At 49.6% G+C, this 26,400-nt stretch overlaps 1 protein-coding gene across 5 annotated transcripts in view; it reads right to left on the reverse strand.

The window, feature by feature from the left end:
* LOC138516615 (cytosolic beta-glucosidase-like) overlaps positions 1 to 26,400 on the reverse strand; it is a 677,786-nt gene that overhangs the window by 365,023 nt on the left and 286,363 nt on the right. For all 5 annotated transcript variants that reach the window (XM_069631881.1, XM_069631880.1, XM_069631883.1 and 2 more), the window contains one exon: positions 95 to 897. In XM_069631881.1, the coding sequence (XP_069487982.1) occupies positions 95 to 897 (803 nt within the window). The remainder of the gene's footprint in view (positions 1 to 94; positions 898 to 26,400) is intronic.

A 26,400-nucleotide genomic window follows, 5' to 3' on the forward strand; every position in this document is an offset into this window, starting at 1 on the left:
TAAACTGTGTTGGAAAATAAAATACTGAACATAGGCAGTCTGTCTGATCAAACCAATAAGATTTAAAAAAAGAAATCAAACTAGAGAAAAATACCTTGATGAATTTCAGAAGTTTTCGCAATCCCCATGGAACCACAGCCAGCCATTCAATGCCAGGCACAGGCCAGGAGGGATCCTGAATCGCGTCAGCGTCTTGATCAGCTTTAATGCTGGGCTTTGTGTGGGAGCTATCTTGATGTTTTACTTTACGAGTTGTGTAATAATTTAAACAAAAGAAATCTGCTGTTCCCTGGATCATTTTCATTTCTTCATCTGTGAACTCTGGAAGCCTTGAGTCCATGAATCCTTGTTGTTTACTTTTTGAAGAAATTTGTGACTTCATCAAAGGTGGATAGTCTCCATTAATAAAGACTGGGTGGGCGAACCAGCCGAGGTTAAAGGCAAGATACCTTTGAACAGCTTCCTGGTCTTTCACTGAGCTTGGATCGAAGGGTTCTGCCCAATCAGAGTCTAGGCTAATTGATACTTGACCATGCTGTTTCTCCTTGAATAGCAAGTGGTAGGTGTGCCAAGCTTTGGCGTGAGCCTTAATCATGTTGTGCCCAACATGGTAAACTCCTATTCCTGGATCGGTTACTCCTGGAGCAATAAGCCCTTGCTCATAGCCATACTCAGCAACAACATGAGGCTCATTAATAGTAATCCAAAATTTGACTTTGTTTCCAAAGGTGTCAAAGCAAAAACGTGCATATTCGTTAAAAATCTCAACAGTTTTGTCTGATCTCCAGCCTCCTTGATTTTCTACAGCTTGTGGCATATCAAAGTGATATAAAGTCACCAAAGGGCAAATTCCATTTGCAAGTAGGTCATCAATAATCCTGTTGTAGTATGCAATTCCTGCAGGAATTGAAAAAATAGAATACGTTATTTTGTTTTATTATTTGTTCAGAATACTGAATAAACATTTGTAGAGCTTGTTTCAGGTTATTCCAATTATTTAAACATGTTATAAATTATGATATATATTTGTAAGCAGAAAATAATAATTCTTCTTACACAATAAATAACGTGCTGCAACAAAACCATCACTATTGCCTAAGGTCAAGGCAATTTGCCACCAAAACCATTTCCGTCTCAGATCTAACGAGAAGCAAACCCAAGAGAGCAATATTTATCACTAACACCAGAAGAAGCTAGCAACAACTTTTATCCTATCCACCACCACTCCCATTCTGGAAAACCTGCCTGAAAAATCTTGTTCATTAAACTTCTCTCTCCCCAACTCCCTCCATTACTTTGTTATCCATCTGCAACATTGGCACAAAACCCTTTAACCAAAAGCTGTTTCATTACTCTAATTTCCCTTTGGCCTTTGTCTTACATCCCTCTTCCCCTTTTTTGCCATCAACTTATTGCAGCAAAGGCAGCATTATAAAAATAAAATTCAGTGTGACGAATCTCCGGATGTCGTCACTTCTCCCCTCAAGGGAGCCCCTTCCCATTAGCCAGGGAGGTGAGGGAGCTACCCGATAGTCCCCCCTGGGATGGTATTCAGCGGGTGGATCTCATGCGAAGATAAGCCCCCTATGAGATTAGTGACGACCTGGGAAGAACATGGTATCCCCATAGCCCACCTTATGTTAGCCCACCTTCCTCACCAACTCCCTACAACACCATCCTCAGTGTTCTCATCTGTTTCCTTAAAACCAGTAAGATAAGAAGTACTGGGACGAGGAAGATTATGCATTCCTCAAGGGACCTATATCCCTTATGTACTGAGATGAGGAAGAGGCCAACTGACTCACTGGGAGTCCTCAAGATCAGTACTGAGACGAGGAGGAAGTGTGGAAGCATAAAGAGCACCTCTATATACCATACGAAGCAGTCTAGTCGTTATAGACTTCGTATTGGCCAAGACACAGTTGAAATAGAAGAGGGAAATTCAGACAGAGAGAGATCTACCCTGGAGGAACCGGGAGCTAGGGAGCCCACTGTCAAGAACGGAAGAGACATTCCACAGAGCTCTGGTGTGGTTGAGCAGTGTCTGGAAGTAGGAGGATGAAGCGCCAGATGGTCGAGAGAGCTGGAGAGAAGGCAGGACACTTCTGTAGAACTGCTGCAGAGCTCTGACAGAGGAGGGGGTGTCCAAACGGAGACGGGAGACCCAGAAGCAGCCAATAGAGACTTGTGAGAAAACAAAAAAGGGTTGGGAAACTGGGAGGATTGCTGGAAACCCCAAGGGAATATAATGCAGTAAGACACGGGTCTGGGACTCCCATCCAATAAGGAGGGGCATGCAGAATCGTCATCTTCGTGGCTGTCCCTGGCAGACTGGGAGACCAGGGCTGCCTAGACCACAAGTGGGAGAAAGAAACCAAATGGGTCTGGGACCCGAGTGAAAGAAACCAATACCACAAGGGTCTGGGACCCGAGAAAGAGAGACACCAAAGAGATCTGGGACCCGAGAGAAAATAACCAAAGGGGTCTGGAACCTGTTAGGGAGAATTCTCCTTCTAGGGCTAATTTCCCTCACCTAGTGAGTCCCCCAGCAGCCTTGCTGGATTTCTGGAGTTTATTTTTTCCACCTGGTAAGAGTGTACATCCTTTTTCCACTCTTACATGTGTTTTGGCCTATGTGCTTTTACTCATTGTGTGATCATGGGCACGGGAGCACACCACTCCAGGTGCCCCTGTTCTTGTACGGGTTACACAGCACCTTTAGTGTAGTAACCCAGGGTTGTCTTTAAGACTTCCCTCTGACTCCATTTCGCTGGGGCGGACTACTGTCCCCCAGAGAAAGGTAAAGTTGCCATTTACTTTACATAGTCATTTTTTACCACACACCCAGTACACCCCATCTTACATGGAGTACTGGAAAGGGCTAATCTGTACCCCTTTTCTGTCTGTACCTCCCGGAGCATTGTTTCGCTCTTTTAACATTTAGACTTGGCTGGTGGCAGTGGTATCTACCCTAACTTTTCTACCGCGATTATATTAGATAAACGTGGTACTGTTCTTGGCTATTATATTAGCCTTGAACATAAACCCGCTTGACCAAATCGTCTTTCTTTTGGCTCCGGTTGGGTTTATTCGCCATTTCTTTTTGTTAAAGTCCTTCTTGTGTTTTACTTTGCACAGCAAACTAGGTTTGTCTTCTTTGTTCACCGTCTTTTGGCGGGCTTCTGCAGAGAAGCCCTGCTCTTGGCGCCTGGGTGTCTAGGTAGACTGAATGTGGGAAAGGGGTGTAGTCACCCCCTGCATAGGGTATCCTAGGAAACCCAAGTCGCACGTTGCCATGATTGGCTGAGGTGGTTGTCCCGGCTGGACAACCCCCCTGCTGCGTGATTGACAGCCAGGCTGTGTGAATGGGGGTTTTGTGCATAAAAGGCAGGTCTCTTGGGCTAGAAGTCAGAGTCGCCTCTGGAACTACAAGGAAACGGAGAGAACGACGGCTGCTGCAACTACCCCGTCCCAGTGAAGCCCTGCTGCAGTCCTGAGCTATCTTCCCTTCAACGACTAAGAGGAGATCCAGTCCGGAGTCTTCTTCCCTTGAGCATGGTGGGGATAACCAGCTCATCTTCTTCAGCCAGAGATCTCCGCCGGGGTCAAAATCGCTGCACACTGATGTAGTGGTCCAGATAGCCACCTGCAGAGCCTCTCCAGTTTTTAAGGAGCACACCTTTTTCGTTGTCGCTGCTGCCGGCTTCATCCCTGTGTGGTGCAGACCCCCTTCAGACGTCCTCCTTCACAACGAAGCTCCAGGAATCGTGGGTCTGTGGGAAACCAACAGGAACAACTGCCAGGGCACCAGCTGCATCATTGGAATAAGGTACTGTGCTCTACTCGAGGAAACTGGGTGAATCCCTTTTCTTCATCCTCAAGGCTCGTCCTTGTCTTCCCTCCTTCTTATAACCTTTGCTTCCGAACATTGACAATATCCAAGTACTTTTGGGCTACGCTGAATCGTGAACTATCTAACGGTGTTATCTTCGGCACAGGTCTCCGGTGTCACTTAAACCTGGCTCCGACTCTTTGACGTTTGAACTCCTGTTTCTGAGTGTTTCTCGATACTGTCTGCCTAACCTAAATATTGCCTGTGATTTTTGCCTCCATCTCCCTCTGGGTATCCCAGGTGCTAAGTGTGTTTTTGCCCCGGTAGCATTTCATGTCACGGATACACGTTTATTAAGTAGACCGAACTGTCAAAAAGTGATCGCAACCGTATCCGCAGTATCGTGTTTTGTTCATAACACCGGTTTATTCAAGCACAGGGTACTTACCTTGAGACATACTGTACAAAGTGAATTGGTTAGTTGTAGTATATTTAACGTGTGGTTTTGTTTAAAGTTTAATAGAGGTGTTGTGTTTATAACTGATGTTTTAAAAATAAATGTAGTTATATTGTTTACCTGAAACCTTGAGTCAGTGTTTGCTTGAGTCACAGTAATTGTGGTCCCTTTGTGTAATCTCTGCTACTGCTCATATACTCTTGAGATAAGCCTGGCTGCTCTGCTACTGCTACCACTATAACTTAGTAGTATGGACTTGTACCAAAGGTAAACTTGTATTGCCACCTGTAGTCTTAATTGTGTGTAGTGGTCCCTAAAGGCACTGCACAGGATTCTGCCTAACAGGACCCAAGAGAAAGAAATGAAGACGTCTGGGACCCAAGGGAACAAAAATACTACCAAAGGGGCCTGGGACCCGAGAAAAAGAAACCAAAGGGGTCTTGGACCGACCCAAGAGAAAGAAACCAAAGGGCTCTGGGACCCAAGAGAAAGAAACCAATATCACATGGTATTGGATCCGACAAAAAGAATACCTGCAAGATAGTGAACCGTGTATAATTATTTAGAATCAAGAAGAGCCAAGAAGGGATTGGGATCCACACCCAATAATGAACTGCCTCCAAAACCATCGTCATAGTCACAGTACCTGGCAGGACTGTGAACCAGGAAGGTTGCTAACACAGTGGACATTGTGAGCATTACAAGAAAGATCAGGGGAAGGAAGACATACCCCTTGGTATTTATGAACATTGTGGAAGTAGCCAAAAGAAGCCAGTCATTTTTCTGGCACTGTAGGAGCTTGAGAATGGCCAGGGAAAGGAAGACATACCACCTGGTGTTTGTGAACATTATAAAATGAGCCAAGAGGGGCAAGTCGTTCTCTTGACATTGTGAAGAGTCGGATAAAGTCCAGGAGAAGAGTGACACTTGTCTTGGCACTGGGAAAATAAGTGAGAAACCTGGGAAAGGTCAGTGGAGAGAGTCATCCCCCTAACACTCTGATGATACAAGACTTTTTGTTCTATGTGCCTTAATGGAATCTTAATCCAAGGAACTTTGTTTGAGACTTTTGATTTGTATCCTGTGAGCAGAACATTTCTTTTTCATCACCCAGAAGTGAACCTTCGCCTATTTTCCAGGAAAAATAAACCATTCTTATAGGCCAAGAAGACCACCCATTTTTAGTTGAGCATATGGTGTAAGGTTTGGAAATAGATTTTGGACACAAGACTCTGCTTTATACTGACATGCTGGCAGACTCCTTAGTATTTAGTTGAGGCAGGGAAACCCTTCTTAGAATTAGGGTCAGACAGGGTTTTCGCTTTTATTTTCTCACCAATAAAACTCTACAGCCAAAAGCATGCCACCTGTATGTCAGTCTCCTACTTCTACATGCTTACATCAGTCCAAATGCTTTAGTAAACACACAGAGTCTTAACAAAACCCACAATTTTGGCGAGCGTGGGAAATTATGCCCATCTTACCTCCGAGTGCCCTTCCTCCCCAACCCATGGATGCCCCCATGATGTAATCTTTTGTCTCATTGTTGAGCTCTGCTGTGAGGCCTTCGGTCCAGGCCAGTGTCCAGGAACTGTGGGTGTGTCCACTGACTACCGTTGCATCAACTAGTCTAAAAGGGTGTGGCCATGATCAGTGGACCACACCTATAGCCGATACCCATATCCCAGCATTATCAAATCATCAGATCCCACCAGCCTTGGGTGCTGTCCCTGTTTCGCCAACACTACTAAAAGTGCATGGGCCTAACTATTGGCCCAGGCCCTCTTTCATTCCCACTCCTTTCATTTTTCTAGTAGCTTTCCCTGGGAAGTTCCTGCGATAACATACAGAGGACCGCTGGATGCAGACTTGTATTGAAACACTAGTGTACGAGTTCGATGCAAATAAAATATCATATCATTAACTCTGTAATCATTCCCAAGAATTCCCACTGTAATGTATTGTTTGCCATTACGATGGTAATGGGGAAAACGGTGCCAATTTAAATGTCTTCCTCATCCTCTCTGCCACTCTCCATTTGCGCCCTCATTCCTTCCCAGATCAGCCCTGCTCTGCATAAATCCTCCCTGACTCGCTTCTACTATCCCCTTTCACTCACATGTTCCTGTGACATATTTCTTTCTGAGCAAGTCATGTGATGCTTCCTTGCAAAACCCAGGGAATCCTGTGGGATTGCCACAGGAAGATGAACACATTTGCCATCAAAACAGGATCATCCCATCACAAACTCTCCAACTACACGATGATCCTCTTCCCCCTCAACACCTCTACCTTAATGTGAAACCTCTCCTTTTCCCCGCCACGTCTCGTTTTGGCACTTTTGCATTATGGCTTCCCAGGGGATTCCTCTGGTAATCACTTGCATAGACTAAAAAAAAGAAAAACAAGCGACAGCTTTCATTTCCAAAAAGTATCAGTGCTGCATTGCACCATGGGAATTATTTAAGGTTTTTTGGACTGGGGCATCCCGTTGCTTGATGATTTTTTTTAAAAGGCTACTGGTTGGATTTACATTAAACTGAAAAAAAAGTAATATCTGCAATATGGGTTAGTCTGAAATTGTATGACTGTCAGATGACAGGGTGGGTGCCAAGCTAAAAATAAGATGCATGAGTGGTATATAAAGGAGGTCTCCCAGTGTACATTCCTACAGTATCAGTGTTAAAGGGCAATTATTGGACACCCTCGGGCTAGTTCTAGTGAGCCCCTCCATCAAAGAATGACTCGATATAAAAGTCAGGCTAAGGGCCTAGATGCAGGCCCATTACATAGACGTTACAGGCATTACCTCGCAATTGCCATATAGAATGCTTGTCGAAAACGCTAGTTGGGGCTGACCAGTAACCCTTTCTTTTTCCCTTAAAAGTGCCTTACTGGTGCTTACAAAATAATACGATGTGTCTGGGGAGAGCAACATTTTACCCACACTGAAATGCCTCTGCTGGTGCTGGGTAGTATGAGACAAATACATTTGCTGCCAGTATAATATAACTTTAAGCGCTCTACAGATGTTCTGCATTTAATATGATATTCAATTCAGTCTCAGGTCAGGTTGTGCTGGAAGATTCTCTGCAGGCATATCCCTTTTTTTTAATTCTCGGGAACACAGCGCTCTAAGAGTTTCTGAGCAGTATGTATACTTTGGGTTTGAGGAAAGTGTTGCCCGGACTGGGCTTGGACATTCAAATAAAGGACATGAGTGAGTCAGAGGGTGGAGGAGGAACAACATTCTTTATTTAATCACTAACTGGAACTGAACTGCTCCCCGCTACTACTCCTCCCCTTCCTCCTGTAACATGAAACAGGCCCCCAACAGAGGGGCTTCAACTTAAAGGGGCCATGGCCTGTTACACCACCCCCGGACAAAAGTTCAGACATCCGGCTTATCACTCTTCGACCCAACGTAGTGGCTTCTTTGTCACATGCTGGGGTCTGTTGCTTCTTACGCTCGGGCTCGCTGGCACATGGTCCGTCGGAAGTCGCCCAGCCTTGCCCTGGGTCTCCACCTGGCGGGACCCACAAGTTGTCCCTAGGCTCCCGCACCTCAGGGTCCGGCTCCGGCAGAGGCAGCTCTGAGTCCTCCCTCTTGACAAAGTGTTTAAACAGGGAGCTGTTCCTCGTGATCTCCTTGTCCTCATTTTGGGCTGTCACCATTGTCCCTTTGATGGTGGTAACGTTCATGGGCTTTGGGGCATAGCGAGAGTCAGTCTTCTTGACCATTGGTTGTTGGACAAGAACTTCATCCCCAATTTGGAAATACTTTGGCACTGCTCGTTGCCTCAGGTCCGACTCCTGCTTGGTCTTCTCCTTCACCTCTGTGTCTCGCTGGATAACCTCGACATCAGTTTCATCAGGGGCTGAACAATCTCTCACAATGCGAGTGTGGACATCGTACCGGACCATTAACTCAGCTGGGATCTTGTTGGTGGCCTCGTGAGGGGTGTTGCGATAGTCCTGCAGAAGCTGGCACATACCTTGATGGGGTTTGGTGGCTTCTATACGCACTCTCTAGAGCGTTTTTTTTTAAGGACGCCATGAAACGCTCTGCCATCCCATTCGCTTGAGGCCACCTCAGGTTTATCTTGAGGTGCTTGAACCCAAGGTGCTTTGCCAGTGTCTCAAATTCATGACTGTTGAACGGCGGGCCATTGTCGGATTTGATCATTCTCGGGAGCCCTCATTCACTCAGTACTTCGTTCAGGATGGCTGCAACATGAGGAAATGCAGTGGTGGCAATTTTCTTCACGATGGGGAATCATGAGTACTCGTCAATGAGGAGGAGAAAGTATTCCCCTGACTCTAGCGGACCATAGGAGTCAACTGTGACTCTCTAGCATGGTTTCTGTGGGAGCTGCATTGGCAGAAGAGGTATTGGGGGTTCCACAGTTGCTGTGCAATGGCAGACGAGACAGTTCTTGATCCATTCATCGAGCAATGAGTCCAGGAAGGGGAACCATACATGACAGCGCAGCTGCCTTTTTGTATTCTCGGCCCCACTGTGGCCCTCATGGGTGGTGCAAACTACCCTTCATCCGATAGGGACAGGGATGGCAGTGCAGCAGCCACTCGTAGAATATTGTGGTCCTTGGCGGCCTATTCGGTTTGTACTCTGGCTGGTCTCTCCATCTCCTTCCGGCATACTCCCGGGTGAGCCAAGGTTGCACGTTGGTAGTCCCTCCATCTGTTATTACTCGTCAAACTGATGGCTAGGGAGGTTGTTGGGTCAGCAGTCTATGCGGCTGCGACCATGTCCAAGGACAAAGCAGGTGTTAGTGAGGTGGCAGCCACGTAATCAACGTTGGCTGACGTCCCCGGCTCGGGTAGTAGGAGGGCCCGCCGGGTGGCAGGAGAGATAGTCTGCCAGGTTCAGATCACCTCCTGGTCGGTGCACTATGTCATAATCGTGCTCTTGCAGTCTGATGCCCCAGCGCTCGATCCTAGGGGCAGCTTAGTGCGTTGGTTGCCAAATAAAGACAGTAGCGCCTGGTGATCTGTGATTAACATGAACCTTTTCTCAATGATAAAGTTATGGAAATGCTCACAAGCCAAGACGGTGGCTAGGCTCTCCTTCTCGGCCTGGGAGCAAGTCAATTCGGGGGTGGACAGTGCCCTGCTGGCGTATGCTACAATGTGTCTAGGGTTGATATCTGATCCACTTGTCTGTGCAAGGATAGCCCCCAAACCAACAGGGCTAGCGTCCACTGTTATCTCTGTGTGCCACAACGGGTCAAAATAAGCCAGGCGATGGGTCTCTGTCAGGGCCCTCTTGATGGCATCAAACGCCAGCTGGCATGCGCGGGACCACTTGAAGACCACCTCTTTCTGCAATAATTTCCTGAGTGGCCCGGTGATCGAGGCATAGTGGGGGATGTACCTTGCACAGTACCCAGCCATTCCTAGAAAGGATCGAACGTCAAAATATGTCTAAAGAATTTTAGCTTGGACTTACTGAACCAACATTTGTCAATGTTGAGGGTCAGGCCAACGGCCTGAACTACTGCACATGTGGCTAAGAGTGCAGCGTCATGAGCTTCCTTGGACACCCCAAAGATGAGAATCTCATTGCTGTAGTTCAGCGCACCTTTGATTGATCTTATTAATTGTCGGGCAGCTTCTTGAAAGATATCAGCCCCTGATGAGATGCCAAAGTCGCAAGAACGAATAACATTCAGGTGAGAATCACGCTGCACTACGCTCAATGTATTTAAAGTGTTTCTTACTCTGGGCGGTTAACCTGGTGTTCCTTTTCTGCAGATGAGGAGGCTCCCGGATGACTGAGATGGAGAATCAGGTAAGGGTCTTGTTCTATTCTTTACTCTCTCCTTCCTTTGCAGGCACGGATCGCAATGACCAGATCAGGCGTGGCTGAAGACTGGACTGGAGCTTGCAGACACAGTGAGTGTTACGCTGCAGGAGTGCAGAATAACGCGAAGCATGTTCTGTTCTGTTCTGCGGGCGTGGTTTAAATAGCTTCCCAGAAGTAGTTCCCAGGTAAAGTAGTCCCTTCAACCACACCCTATCAAATAGTCCCCAGGTAAAGTAGTCCCTTCAAGCAACCTCAGACTGGGCTGCACGTGGGTCTGTTACTCAGTAACCTGCCTTGCCTGAGAAGGCAGTATGAGCCTGGCACCCACGGCACCAGGACTGAGTCCAGGAAGCCCTTAGGCAATCCTTTGGGGCCTTGAAGGTCCCCATGGGTGCCAGCGCCCTGGGCAGGCTGGTCTGCTCCTGATGTCTGGGGGCAAACACTGTGACAGCACTCCCCCCCAAGGCCCCTCCCAAGGTGGTTCGTCTCGCTGGTCCAGGCTTGTTCGGGTAGTTTCGATGGAACCGGTTTACAAGAAGAGGTGCATGAACATAGTTACTTGGCTCCCACGATCTTTCTTGTGGACCATAGCCTTTCCAGTGAACAAGATAGAAAAGTTTCGATTTGACCAACTTTGAGTCCAAAATGTCTTTCACCTCGAATTCTGGTTCACCATCTACCAAGATGGGTCTTGGTGGTTTCGTTATGCTAGTTCCTAGTTGTACTGGTTTCAAAAGAGAAACGTGAAATACGGGGTGGACTCGCATGTTCGGAGGTAACTCCAATTTTACTGCCACTGGATTGATGATAGCCTTAATGGTGTATGTTCCCAAATATCTGGGATCAAATGTGTGGGTTCCTTTGAGTGGTATGTGTCTTGAGGCTAGCCAAACCTTGTCTGCAATCTGATATTTGGGGCTTCACTCCTGTGTTGATCTGCGATTTCTTGTATCTTTCCTTCGCTTGCGTTAAATGTTCTGTCACCTTTTTGAAGGCTTGTGTAATGGTAGTGTGTAAACGGCTGGCATCTCCAAGTTTTGAGGTGGATCGAGTTTAGAAGTCCGTGGATGCATTCCATATATTGTGTAGAATGGACTTTGCCCTGTGCTGGAGTGCAAAGAGTTGTTGTAGGCATACTCGGTTATCCATAAAATGTCCTTCCAGTTGCCTTCCGTTTGGTGTAACATGCACCATAGGTATTGCTCTAACGTTTGGATGGTTCTCTCGGTTTGACCATCGGTTTGAGGATGGTGGCTAGTTGAAAGTCTTACGTCAATTTGGGCCAACTGGCAACATCCAAAACTGGGAGATAAACTGACTGCCCCGATCCGAAACTAGGACAGAAGGGAATCTGTGTATTCGGACAACCTGTACTAGGAATTCTTTCGCCAGAGTTGAAGCTGAGGGTAAACCTTTTAACTGAATGAAGTGGGCCATTTTGGAAAATAAGTCCACTACCCATAAAATGGTGTTGAATCCATTACAGGGGGGCAGATCAGTGATAAAATTGAGGGATAATGTATGCTAGGGTGTAGGTGCAATGTCCAGGGATTGTAGTAGACCTGATGGTTTCTTTTTCTGGGCTTTGTTCGGTGCACAAATGCCACAAGATAGCACAAATTGTTTAATGTCTTTACGCCATTTGGGCCACCAAAAATGTCTCTTGATCTTAGCTTCAGTTTTTGCAATTCCAGGGTGGCCTTCTACTAAGGATTCATGGTAATTGGAAATAACCTGTTTCTGCAGTTCCTTACTAGGTAACTAAAGGCGTTCTTGGAAGGAAGGTAAATGATCAGTGATTCTTTGACCTATCTTGTAAAGCTGTGGAATCGAGGAGATGCAAAATTTCCTTGTGGATGTCGTCCAGGGTTAGCAAGGTAGTTATCCCCAGAACTCTCCCTCCAGTGATTATGGGCACTGGGTCCGGATTTGATTATGCTTCTTCCATCCCTATGCGGGATAGAGCATCTGCCTTGCCGTTTCAACAGCCGGGTCGGTAAGTAATTACGAAATCGTATTCCGCGAAAAATAACGCCCATCTGAGTTGATGAGATGATTGGGCCTTGGCCGTCTTTAGAAATTGTTAAGTTCCAGAGGGGCGCTGTTGCGCACGATGAAAATGGCCGCCTGATTGCTGAGCTCCCGCTCCACTGAAAGATCCTTTGCATAAAAATCTGTCTCAGACCTGCCTGGTAAGCCTTGGACACAGGCATCGCTAGCCTAAATACCCGTGAACATCCGTTGGAACTCCTGGGCTCTGGCGACCCAAGGGGCCGGAGTTGTGCCGTCTCAAACATTGGCCGGCCCGCGCAGCAGACGGGACCCGGAATCGAGTACCGGGGCGGCCCACTCGAGTGCCGCGGCTTCGGTGCCCCGAGAGGCCCCAAGTGGGAGGAGCCTAAGTGCTCGACTGACTCCCGCTCTTCGCTCTGAGGCTACGCCACTGGGCTCCCCGGCAGATCTGAGGAGACGAACCGAGGACCGGGCGTGCGTTCAGGGAGGTGTGTGGCCCAAAGGATCCTGCACACTGAGGCCCGGAGATAGACCATCGCCCTCCCAAGTCATTCGGGGGTCCCCCGACCTGCATCGTGGTTCCCTGGGAACTGGAAGACAACATCCGACCAAGGTGAGGTTGACACGACAGAAACCGTGGGGGCCCCGGGATTTGGGGAACACCGCTGCTTGAAACAACACTATCATTCCAGCGCAGGGTCACCTGGGCTCCATACACCCCCCCGGTGGGGCTTGCTCCCACTTGGAAATCCCAGCGCATGAACTAGGGGCCAACTGGGAACCTCCGGGAAGGTACCATGCACACCTCATCGTATCCCACCTGACGACCAGCGGATGCACACATCGCCATAAGCTGCCGTCCCGATAATACGATAACACAACCCACTCGGCTCAACTGGGGGGTCCCCCGGATGACGGAAATACACTCCCGCTCCAAGGCCCTTAACACGGCCGCCATAGCGCACACCACAATTGAAGAACCATCTGAGATGGGTAGGAGCTCCAAGACCCCGGGGAGCAAGAAGAAAGGCCCGATGGACGCCTACACGGGCAACCAAAACCTGACCACTGTGGCGGATCTGCATGCTGACGCCGATGAGGCCTCAAACCCGGAACCTGGCAATCAAGTTGATAAACTAACGGCAATAGTTCAGAGTGGGTTCCTCTCCGTCAACACAAAGCTGGATGACATTGTTTCTACCATAGGCTCCCTCAAGGCTAGAGTGGAGAAGGAGAGTGTGCGTGTCACAGAGGCTGAAAATAGGATAAGCACTAATGAGAACACCATTGCTCATCATACTCGAGACATTGCCTTGCTCAAAGAAAATTTTGTTAAATTACAAAATTGTGCGAGGATCTCGAATCACGATCGAGGAGGAACAATATCCGTGTAGTGGGGGTATCGGAATCCTTTGGGAAAGGCCAGATGAAAAGACAACTGGAGGATCTAGTCAAAACCCTGTTTGGGCGGGAAGCATTCTCTGAACAATTTCTGATCGAAAGGGCACATCGTACACTGGCCCTGATTCCTAAACCGGGCGCCCCGCCACGCACTATAATTGCAAGACTCCTCAATTACAGGGACAGAGACACAATCCTACGGATGGCAAGAGAGGCGGGAACACTCCAGTTCAAAGAAAATCGTATTCATATTTATCCTGATTTCTCTGCGGGGGTACAAGAAAACAGGAGATCCTACGAATCAGTCAAGAAGCTCCTGCCGGAACGTCAAGACCCGTACACCCTCATTTTCCCAGCCAAAATGCGGATCCAACACGCAGGCAGAGCACACTTTTTTGAATCACCGGCTGAGGCTACACACTACATTGAAACCTCCATACCTCTCCCTCCTAGAGGGGGCGGACCAGCACAAAACAACAGGCCCAGACCGGCGGATTAAAGGAGGGAGATAAATTCATGAGGCAAACGCAGGTACAACACAGGCTCTAGCACAGGCCGTAGCTGGAAAAAATGCGTAATACTAATCGGCCCAGGCAAGCCCTCATTACGACCCTGGCGGTAAGTATGCGACATTACCGCCGTGGCGTAATCATCATTTACGCCATGGACCGATGGCGTAAAGAGCGCCATATTCCGACCCATCGCGCACGAGCATTACGCCATGGCGGTAATGTAAACTACGCCATGGCGTAAACAGCCCTTACCGGCATCGAACGCCGCGCTGGGTGACCTACCGCCACCCATCATTGCGCCCACCGTAATCAGCGGGCCCCGTAATTAGCGGGCACCGTAATTAGCGGGCACCGTAAATAAGCAGAACCGGAAGTAGCGTCATTGCGGCGGAACGGGAAAGAGCACAGCGGCCATCTTTAAAAACACAATCCATTGCCATCCTACCCAACCACACTACATTCAACCCTGAAACCCTGTGAATCCCATTACCCACCCATTTCCTCACCTAACCATGCCAAAAGTTGTTAAAAAAGCCTGCGACAGGCAGCAGCAGGACCGCTTCAGTCGCGAAGAACTAACTATGCTGGCAGAAACGCTGCAGGAGAAGGCAGACATCGTCTTCTCATCAGAGATGACGAGACCAGCCATAGCCTGGAAAAAAGAGGTATGGGAACTCGTGGCACAACGCGTCAGTGCCGTAGGTACCACCCCACGCACTGCCAGACAGTGCCGCAAAAGCTGGGATGACCTCCGGCTCCGAGTAAGGGGCATACTGTTAGCAAACCGCAACCTGGGACTGGCAACTGGCGGTGGAGCAGACTCCCCACTGAAGATGCAGCCATGGGAGGAGACATGTGCCTCATTGATCAGCATAGAGTGCATTGAGGGCGTCGGCGGAATGGAGAGAGGAGCCCCGACATCAGGAGACACAGGTATGTGCCTCCAATTCAGCCTTGCAAAACACCCTGAATCACACTTACATGGGAATCACAATGTCGCCCCATATGGCAAACGCAACACATCAGCAGAAGACCCACACCCTGAAAACTTGCAGCATGTACACTCTACAGCAGGCACACACATTCCTGCATGCTCAACCCACCCAAAAGGGAGACAACCTGTATGTCACTGCCTACAAAGTCCACCATCTATCCATCTAAACCATGGCACTCATCACAATGCCTGCTCAATGTCCGCTGAACCATCAATAACACTTTCCCTCATCTGCTCCACCACAGGCTCACACTCGGACACCGGCAGGGACGAGAGTGGCACCACCCCAGCCAAGAAGCCCAGGACAGAGGGAAGAGGCCACCAACCATCCACCTCTGCTGGACCCATGGCCAACCCACAGCAGGCCAAAATTCCTGTTGCCGAACAGCCCAGGGCAGCAATTCCCCCCGAGGAAAGGGACATGATGGCACCCACGGCAGACCCACAACCACTGCTGCCCACTGAGGGGATTGTGTATGCGGGGAGCAGTACAGTCGGGGAGACTGCAGCCATCGCAGCCTGTTCTGACAGCGATGTGGCGAATGTGGATGATGACATGGAAGGTCCCCCCAACACCCAACTTACCTCCCCACACCTGTCCCCATGTAGCCTGCATGGACAGGACACACAGGGGCAATCCCCTGGAGATTCATGGCCAGCCACTCCAAGCCCAATGGGAGTAGGGGAAGAGGGGAGTAGTCCTATTAGGCCTGCAATTGCAACCTCCATTGTGCCTGATTTCAGCCAGGTGCTGGACCAAACATCAGCGAGGCAAGAACAACTGGCGTCACTCCTAACGCAGCATGTTGCTGATTGTGGAGGTGCCAGTTCAGGCATGGAGAGGTGTGCTGAGAGCATCAAGGCAGCCATCCAATCAGCAAGCACGAACATATGCACAGAACTAGCCACAGTGCGGAATATGATTAGTGAACTGATACGGACAATCATGGACACACGGCGTACCGAGCAGGCCGGTACCTCCTCAGCTGCAAGTTCGGCCCCATCCAGCCCCGTCCGCAGGTCATCCAGGACCCGGAGGAGTACAGGCAGGGGGGCCCCAGGTTCCGGGACAGGGGGCTGGCAATAGTGCCCGCCCAGTGGACCACTGAAACATTACCCACTTCACCACGGGCACTGGCACTCCTTTGCAGGGATTTCTGGGGGGAGGGGGAGAGGGGGATTGGGTGTGTTGGGGTGTTCAGGGGGGAGGGGGGATTGGGTGTGTTGGGGTGTTCAGAGGGGAGGGGGGATTGGGTGTGTTGGGGTGTTCCGGGGGGAGGGGTGATTGGGTGTGTTGGGGGTGTTCAGGGGGGAGGGGGAGCGTGGATTGGGTGTGTCATAACTTTTCAGAAGCACAATACACTTTTTCGTTTATCACAAACCAAATGTGTGGACGTTGCTCATTGTGTATGTGTGCTTTATTGTTGTACAGTCTACAGTGTGCATATACCAGACCACACAGTGGCCCAAGTGCCATCCACATGTTACATGCACACACTGTGTGTGCTAGAAGTATTGGTCAATGAGATTCTGACGCATTTCACGCCCCTCCTGTGCATCGCTGCCTCCTTGAGGTGCTGCCCCATCCCCACCCTCATCATCCTCATCATCAGGTGGTTGCAGTTCTGCGTCAGGGGGCAGAGGCACGTTACGTCTGACGCACATATTGTGTAGCATGACACATGCCATGACGATCTTTGCAACCTTCTCATGGCGGTACAGGAGTGCCCCGCCAGACCTGCTGAGGCAGCGGAAACGTGCCTTCAGTAGGCCAAAGGCCTGCTCTATCACCACACGGGTACGTGCATGGGCACAGTTGAAGTCCTCCTCATGATGGTTCTGTGGGTTCTGGACTGGTGTAAGGAGCCACCTCTTCAGGGGATAGCCTGCATCACCTGTAAATGGGCAACAATGTATGTGTCAGGAATGAGATTGGTTTCTGAACATGACGCGCCACCATGCCTTGCATTCAACTGTTACTTTGCACCAAATGTAGTTGTGCTAATGGATTCACACTATGCAACCGGTATATGTTCATGGCTCTCATGTACTGTTTTGCATGCCAAGACACAATGCAGGGGGGACAATTGCCTTGTGAGTGCCCATCCACTGTGTCCGTTCAGGCCGTTATTTTATGTGACCTGGCACGTGTCCTGTGAGGTCAAAGCTCACATGATTGCAACATTGCTGTCTGGCTCATTATGACCCCAGGGAACAATACTGGTGTCAATGGGGACAGTTTGTGGGTCTTGCTGTCTGTGTAGTGGTGCATTGATGTTCCTGTCCGACATGTGCCTCCTTTCTGCGCAGTTATGGGGGACAGGCCTTTCAGTTGATGGTGTTTGGTGACGTGCATGTAGGTGCGTTCCTTTGGAGTCAATGTGGTCACATTTCGTACAATGCACTTGCAGATGGTTGTGTCATGGTTGGGGTACACTTTCATTCACATGTTAGGGCTGATTAAATCAGGCATCATGTATACAGTTGTCAGATGACGTGAGTGCTGCCTCAGGGTATGATCTGGCTACTGCTAGTCGCAGCCATGTGACGTATGCATCATTCCCCCCCTTTCTGCCAGGTGAAATATGCATTGGTACGTCGATCACCTACACACTTCGCATTTCCATGCTCATGACATTAGACTCACCGAGTAGGCAGGATCTTGGGCCTGCATGTCGCTCCATGTAGCGTGGTATTGTGGAGTTCCGAAGGACCATTGAATTATGGGTTGATCCGGGGAATCGGGCACAACAATGTGTGAAGATCCTGTTGGAGTCGCAGACCATTTGCACATTGATTGAGTGAAATAGTTTACGGTTGCGGTATGGTACCTCCATGGCATGTGGGACCACCAATTCAACATGGGTGCAGTCGATGGCACCAATGCAACCAGGTATGCCAGCTAGTGCATGGAAACCCACTTTGGTGTTGGCAATCTCCTGGGCAGACCGTGGCAATGAGATGTGGTCGCCTGTGTGCTTGAGGAGGGCATCGAGCACTTGGATCAGTGTACGTGAGAATAATGGTTGGGATATGCCATGCAAGTGGCCCACTGTGTGCTGGTAGGTGCCTGTGGCCAGGAAGTGGAGCACGGACACTACCTTCAGTAGAGGCGGGATGGCGGTGGGTGTTTCTATCATGCTGACAATGTTGTTGTGTATCATGTGCACAATGTTGGTGATGGTGTCCCAGTCCAGTCGGTACAGGGTGTGGATCTGCTCTGCGGTGAGGTTGAATGGACTGGCTCTGATGCGTGGGATTGGGGGCTGCCTGCGTGGTGCCACTGGCTGTGCTGGTGGGGCTTGCTGGCCCTGCCTTGCCCTCCTTCTCCTCCTGCGTCTCCTCTGTGCAGCCTGTTGTTGTTGTTGCAGTTGTAGCACTCGCATTGCTATCAGGTCCTCCAGCCCCAACATCGCTAGTCCTATTGGTATCATTGTTGAGTGTGACTGGGGCTGGTAGGGGTGGGGTGTGCTCTTTTTGCACTGGGAGAGTCTGTATTGCCTCCACCTGTGCTGATTCTGTGCACCTGTGGCAGCTGGGAACACTGCACATGGCCATTTACGGTTGGTTCGCGATGGCGGAATTAGTGCCATGGCAGTAAGGTACTTAACGGCCTTGGCGATGGCGTTAGGGGCATGTCCGCTTGGTTTGTGATCTGCGTAGCTTTGCACCATGTCGGTATTTACGGCATGGTGGGTCGCGCGCGCGCAACCTTAGTGCTGTTAGCAGCACCATAAACTACGATGTCGCTAATTGCACTTTCTCGGGTCATAATCGGACCTAGCGGAAAACGATGCCGGTATTCATTTACCGGCATCGTTTTCCGCTTACCACCTGGGTTGTAATGAGGGCCAATATGTTTAAGTGGAGGCTGGGACCCAGTCGGCGGCCATGTGAAGCAACATGGCCACCCTTGGAATATTCCACGAGTTTGGTTTGATGCGTCGTCGAGTTGGGGGTGACGATGAGGGTGGGGGGGTCAGGGGAGTTGGGATTAGACGTTACAGTCTTGGACTGGCCCTATTGAGGCACAAAGTTGGTAACTGGGAGTTGAGTTGTGAAAATGTGGTTGCATATGGACCGGCACTGTCTAGAATTCACGAACATTATAGAGACACTGTTCAAGAGGATGGTGAATATTTATTCATGATTCACGGGCGATGGTCTGAGGGTTAAACTGTTAACATGGAATGTCAGGGGGCTAAATAATCATATGAAAGTCAAAAAAATTGGTAATCACATCACTAGACATAGCCCCCAGCTGCTGATGCTTCAAGAAACTCACATGTTGGGGACCAGTAATACTCATATACTGCCTAAATGGGGCTCCTAAGGTACTATACAGACTATTCATCGCAGTCTAGGGGGGTCATTACACTCATTCATCCAGGGTTGGGGTTTAGGCCGGAGAATCACAGGATAGACCCTTTGGGGAGATATGTTTTGGTATGGGGAGAGATCGCTTCCCAGCGCCTTCTCTTAGTCAACACCTATGGGCCCAATATTGACAACCCCGGCGTCTACATAGAATTATATCAGATAATTGTTTCGCTTGAAATCTCAAGGGTCATCTGGGGTGGGGACTTTAATCTCGTCCTTAATACGGTGCTAGACAGAGCTTCCAAGGTGGTCATAGCTCCCAGTAAAACGACCCTAAATTTGGCACATATCCTATCGCAACTTCTGTTGGTAGATTCCTGGAGGGAGCTACATCCTGATTGTAGAAGATACACATTTTACTCTACCGTCCATGACTCTGAATCCAGGATTGATTACTGGTTTATCTTTTCATCTATGGTGACAGCACTTCAGGGGTGTGAAATTTTGCCTCATACTATGTCAGACCATACCCCAGTATTGTTGGATCTATTGCTCCGGGGAGCGCCCGTGCCCGCCAGGAGGTGGAGAATGCCCAGTGGAATGCTTGCAGACCCCGGGGTAGTGGAGACACTGCATGTTGATATCGAAGAGTACTTTACAAACAACATGGGATCGGTCGACCAAATTTCAACAGAATGGGAATCCTTTAAGGTTTGGATAAGGGGGGGTGCTGCTGTCTAGGTCTGTTGGTATGTTGAAAAGAGTGAGAACTGAGCTATCATAGGTCAAAAACAAACTTGACAGATTAGAAACAGACTACACGCGTACCCAAAATAAAGACTTACTGTCTGACATTCACACATACCTGCAAGAGTTTAATAAACTGGCCAGCAGAGAGATTCAATATATTTCGGCCCCCATAAGGACCCGAAGATATGGAGAAGGGAATAAGGCGGGTAGAACGCTATCCAACTTACTCAAACTGGATAAACAACCCACCCTGATCACTAGTATTCAGACAGCGCAAGACGATATACGCCGACAGATACTGAAATAAATGGGGAATTTTTTGACTTTTATAAACAACTTTATTCAAATAGAGATTTGAAATCACTCCCAGAAATTAAGGCATACCTTGGGGCCCTCTCACTCCCTAGACTCCCTGAGGAAGGCCGTCTGGCCATGGACCAACCAATCACCCCAGACGAGATCACGGAAGCAATTAAAGCGCTGGCGTCAGGTAGGGCACCTGGGTCGGATGGATTGGGGCGAATTTTACAAAGAGTTCCATGAGGAACTCGTCCCAGTATTAATGCAGGTATGGGAAGAAGCTCTTGACATTGGCATCTTGCCCCCCACCATGAGGGAAGCTATCATAACAGTCCTCCCCAAGCCACGACGACCTCCACAGGACGTATCGTCGTAAGACCCTTGTCACTTATAAATACCGATGCCAAGATATTCGCTAAAGTCCTAGCGAACCGACTTCTCCCTGCTGTACGTACCCTAGTACACCCTGACCAAAATAGGTTTCTCCCCACAAGATCCACTGCTCTGAATCTCCGTAGGCTTTTTGGCATCATGGCACAGATAGACCCGGCGAGAAGTGCTGCAGCCATATCCCTCGATGCGGAAAAGGCATTCGATTCCGTCTCGTGGGTCTATCTCCTAGCGGTTCTGGAAGGATTTGGGGTGGGCCCCAACTTTGTAAAGTATGTCAGCCTATTATACACAAAACCTGGTGCACGAGTCCTAACTAACAAGACCATCTCTGATATGTTCCTACTGGGCAGAGGTACCAGACAGGGATGCCCATTCTCACCTGTACTGTTCGCATTAACCATCGAGCCAATGGCGGCTGCGGTCAGACTGAGACACACAAATAGAGGGATTCTGATGAAGGGTTCCACCGAGCTGATTTCACTCTATGCAGATGACACACTATTGTATGTTAGAGAGCCCGAGGTAAATATAGCGCCCATAATGGAAAAAATACGGAAATTTGCAGATTACTCCGGATACACTATAAACAGAAATAAATCTGAAATATTCCTACTTACCCCAGCCACTAGGTGTCCCCTCACGACAGGAGGGCTTAAATGGTCAGACCACAACATATATACCTTGGTGTTCTGGTATCCAGAGACAAACACACGTTGTACTCAGATAATCATGAAACTGTACTGCGCACTATAAGCACAAAACTTCAGATCTGGGGACGCCTCCCAATCTCATTGGCGGGTAGAGTAGCGGTCCTCAAAATGGTGATCCTTCCCAAGTTATTATACCTCTTTGTAAATATCCCCATATGGTCGGACAGAGTCTTTTTCACCAAACTCCGATCCATAGTGATCACATTTATATGGGGTGGAAAAACAGCGAGAATAAGCTGGGAAAAAATGACAGAACCATATTCCACGGGAGGCATAGCGGCCCTTGACTTCGAGCTTTATTATTATGTTTCCCAGGCACAGTTTTCAAAACACTGGTATAAGGCCCCAGATAGTACACCCCATGCATGGATAGAAGAACATACCACACACCCCACAAATATACAATCTGTCCTCTTTGATACAAAATATAGGGACACGTGCGAATATAACCATGTAAGCTGCACGGTAAGGGCATGGGAGGCAATATTCAAAAGACTCAAGATTGAAACACCTTACAAACCGGAGATACCTCTGTGGAACTTCCCGGGCCTCCCTCCAACGCATGACACTAGCGTACAAGACTCATGGGACCCTGACGGGGAAATGAAAGTGGGGGATATGTTTGTAGATGGGAAATTTGTGGAACTGAAGTTGCTTTTAAGGGCACTGGGGGATGGACCGCTTAAAACCCTCCAGTACACTGCGCATGCGCGCCCGACATATGCGGACCTAATTGCCTCGGCTCCCGGCGGCCGCTACAAATATCCTGCAAGAACTCCCGTTAAAGTGTATTATTCCCACCCCGGCTGTGCCCCGGGGGTAGCGGATGCAGTAGAGAACCAGTGCCCGCAACCCCGAAGAAAATCGGAGTAGGAGACGCAAGATCCTCCCCGAAGTCAGCAGACGGACGAGGCCCGGCTGTTGAGGCCCTGATGCAGCTCCCGCCCCCTCCACGACACGGCGTGCGCGGGGAACCCTCCTTGAGAAGGCACACAGAGACAACCCGACTCCTAGAACCGGCACCGTGCAGATACCGCTGGAGACCCACGGCGATCTCCTCTGTCGACCCGACAGTGACAGTGGGCGAATCCTCAAGGCGCTTCTCCTGGCCCGTCGGCAAAGTTAGTGGCTGAGGCTCCGCGGCTGACTACCTGCGGCTCGGCCCTATGCTGCCTGTCTTTTCCCCCCTCCCCCCAATCAGCAGGACAGTGGCACCGGGGTCGAGCTGCAGCAGGTTAAGGAGAACCGGGTGCTGCGCTCCCCCATGGGCTGGAGATACGCTGCCAACTAACTATATTAAGGCGCAGCCAGCATACAGACACACGATGGGCCCCTGCGCTGCTTGAGTGCACCCGCTTTGCATACGCTAGCCCTTTTCCAAACCCTACACCCACCCCTTGGGTGAACACTTGAAGCAGCTGTACCCAAACGGCACGGGGCTGGTCAACCGCGACATGGGGAAGGAAAAGACCAAGCGACAAACAATGCAAAGCAAAATGGACCTCTACACCGTGGACGCCCCTCCACCACGCCGTGGACCTCAGCCCCCAGAAGATGAAGGGGCCGGCGAAGAGCCTCAGGACCCCCCAATTTCCTTGACGGACCTCATGAGAGCGATTGGGGAAGCGAGGATATCACTGGAACTTAAAATAGGTGGCATATCCACCGAGGTGTCCCTCATACGCCAAGACCTCTGCAATCTATCGGCCAGAGTTGGTGAGGCGGAACAGAGAGTGTCGGACACAGAAGACACAGTGCACCGCTTGGAGCAACAACTTGCCACGATTACCCAAAAAATTACCCAACTGGAATACCATGCTGAGGACAGCGAAGGGAGAGCGCGGCGCAATAACCTCAGGATCCTCGGAATACCGGAGAAGGAGGAAGGCCCCAGCGCTGAACTGTTCCTGGAGGATTGGCTAACTCATGTCTTCGCCCCCAAAAAACTATCCAATTTCTTCTTCATAGAAAGGGCGCACAGAGTCCCCACCGGCCCACCTACCCCGGGCGCCCCGCCTAGAACGATAATCGCACGCCTGCTGAACTACCGTGATCGAGATGCGATCCTACAAATGGCAAGGGCCTCCGGCCCGATTACATGCAACGGCTATAGGGTCGGGTTCTACCCCGACTACACCAAGGAAGTCCAAAAGGCCCGCCAATCTTTTGACTCGGTCAAGAAGAAACTTCAGTCGCTTTCTATCAAATATGCTTTATTTTTCCTGGCATCGCTCAAAGTCCACTATGAGGGCACCACTCATCTATTTTACACTCCAAAAGAAGTATGGGACTGGCTGGAAACCCAAGTTCTCTCGGATTCCAGAACGAGGCACACACCATCGGGCCCACCCACACAGAGGCCCCGACCCCTCGATCTCCGGCCAACGCAGACAACGACATGACGGGACCCCCACGGAAAAGGGGTAAGGCCCACGCAGTGGGGGGGACTAAGCTGCAACGTATTAACATGGAAGCGCTCACCTAGCGGCCGCCGCTCCTAATGCGATGCTGGCGCTATCGCAGTCAGGGTTATCCCGAGGAAGTTTGCCAAGTTATACGTTTAATGTTTGGGCGACAGGTGCTCCCAGTTGGGGGGGAAGTACAGGGTGGGGGGCGTTTGGGGACCTAGGGAACCATGGGACAAGTAGGCTTGAAGCCGACAAACGTAGGCAAGGAAAGCAAACACTGTCTCTGGCCAGGACCGTGGACGCCATTATCGGCCAGTCAGCAGGCACCTCAATGCGATGCAACCCTCGGATGTCTCCCTTGGAAGGAAGCCGCCATATGTCCCCAGAAAAAGCGCAACTGCCACTGATCCTTCCAGATGACCCAACAAGAAGACTCACGCAGATAGATTGAATTCCAACAAGGTAACCATACTGTCCTGGAACGTCAATGGCCTTGGCTCCAGCAGAAAGCGAAGATTAGTGCTCCAGTACCTAAACCGACACTCGCCAGACATTGCCCTCCTAAATGAAACGCACTTGATAGGCACAAACGTCAACTTTTTCAAAAGATCCAATTATTCGCATACCTACCATGTCGGATTCACGAAAGGTGCCAGGGGCACGATGATACTCGTTCATAAACGAGTTCCCCTCCAGGTAAGGAAGATCAAGACCGACCCCCGAGGCCGATATGTACTGTTGCTAGCTGATATCTGGGGCGAGAAATGGGGCCTGGCAGCAATCTATGCCCCCCCCCCACGCTGGCAAAAGAACTACTCTCCGAACTACAGAGCTTGCTCCTGGAAGAAGAGGCTGATACTTGGGTGATTGGGGGGGACTTTAATGAAGTAATGGACACCACAGTCGATAGATCCTATAGGAGATCTGGAACCCACCCCACCTCCACACCGCTCGCCGTGTTCGCCGAGGCCTTTGGACTGACGGACGCATGGCACTCGCTTCATAACAACGAGGCTGGCTTTTCCTTCTATTCGGGCGTCCACAAATCGTTCTCCAGGATCGATTATGCCTTTATCCCCGCAACATAAATCACAGGCTTCTCGACGCTGAATTCCTTGCAAGAGGAATTTCGGACCACTCTCTGCTCCTCCTAACCATTAAAAACTCCTTCCGCCACCCAGACCTTAACTGGCGCCTAAACGCATACGCAAGACAACAGAATATTTCGAACTCAATGAAGGCTCTGTGGACTGCCCGATCTCGATCTGGGAGGCGTACAAGACGGTCCTCCGGGGGGAAGCTATCTCAGCGGTTTGCGCCTATCAACAACGTCAAGTCCAGAAGGTCAGAGAAGCGGAAGCACGAGTCCTGGAGTGTGAACGGCAAGTCCTAGTACACAGCACCCAAGAAACAAAAGAGGCGATGCTCACGGCGCAAGACGCCCTTAGCAATCTATCTCTAGATAATGCACGAACGGCCCACCAATTAGTTGGAAGCCAAATATATGAACGGGGCGACAAAGCTAACAAGACTCTGGCCTGGTTAGAGAGACGCGAACAAAGCAGGGGACATGTACGGGCCATTAGATCTCCAGATGGAACACTACTGACAGAAGACTCTGACATTGTCGAGGCATTCGCCGACTACTACAAAAATCTCTACACCCCACCCACCGAGAACCCACCAGTTGAACCCGCACGCTACCTCGACCGAATCGAGATTCCGATACTCCCACAGCACCAATCAGATCTCCTCAATGCTGACATCACCGACACCGAGGTGCAAGAGGCGCTGGCACAGCTCCAGTCCGGGAAAACTCCAGGCCCCAACAGGTTCCCAACGGGTTCCCAACGGAAACGTGGAAATGCCTCAGTGGCACACTATCTACCCACATGCAACGCATGTTGCTACGCAGCAGAGAGCTTGGAGCACTCCCCCCAGACCTCAGGAAGGCATGCATTGTAGCCAACTTCTGTATATTGGAAAAACAAAAAGACACATCAAAATACGTATTGGAGAACATCGGACCAATATAAGAAATCAAACACCTAATAAACCCCTTGTCGCCCATTACCTCCTTTTCAAACATAAACCATGCGAAATATTCTGGTTCATCATTCAAACAGTCCAGATTTCGAAAAGAGGAGGAGGCCGCGACCTGGTCTTGCGCAAATGCGAACAAAAGTGGATTTTTGATCTAGACACTGTGAAAAATGGCTTAAATTCGTCAGTCAAGTGGGGTATTTTCTTTTGAGTGCAAAAGTGGTTCCCAGCTGATCAGATCAAGGCAAAAAGGTTTTTCCAAAGAAGTGGTTTAAACTAGTACAAGTACAGGGTCGGCACCGTGTGAATATCTATAAGGGTTGTGTGGCATTACTGCACATCTGAAAAAAAGACAATTTTTCCTGCACTGTGATAGCCCAAAATGGGCTTTTAATAACACATTTAGGTCGTCACACACGGTCTCTCCAAATACCAGAATG

This window comes from Ambystoma mexicanum, chromosome 6q (assembly GCF_040938575.1).
Source record: "Ambystoma mexicanum isolate Mex_15411 chromosome 6q, UKY_AmexF1_1, whole genome shotgun sequence".
NCBI lineage: Eukaryota > Metazoa > Chordata > Amphibia > Caudata > Ambystomatidae > Ambystoma > Ambystoma mexicanum.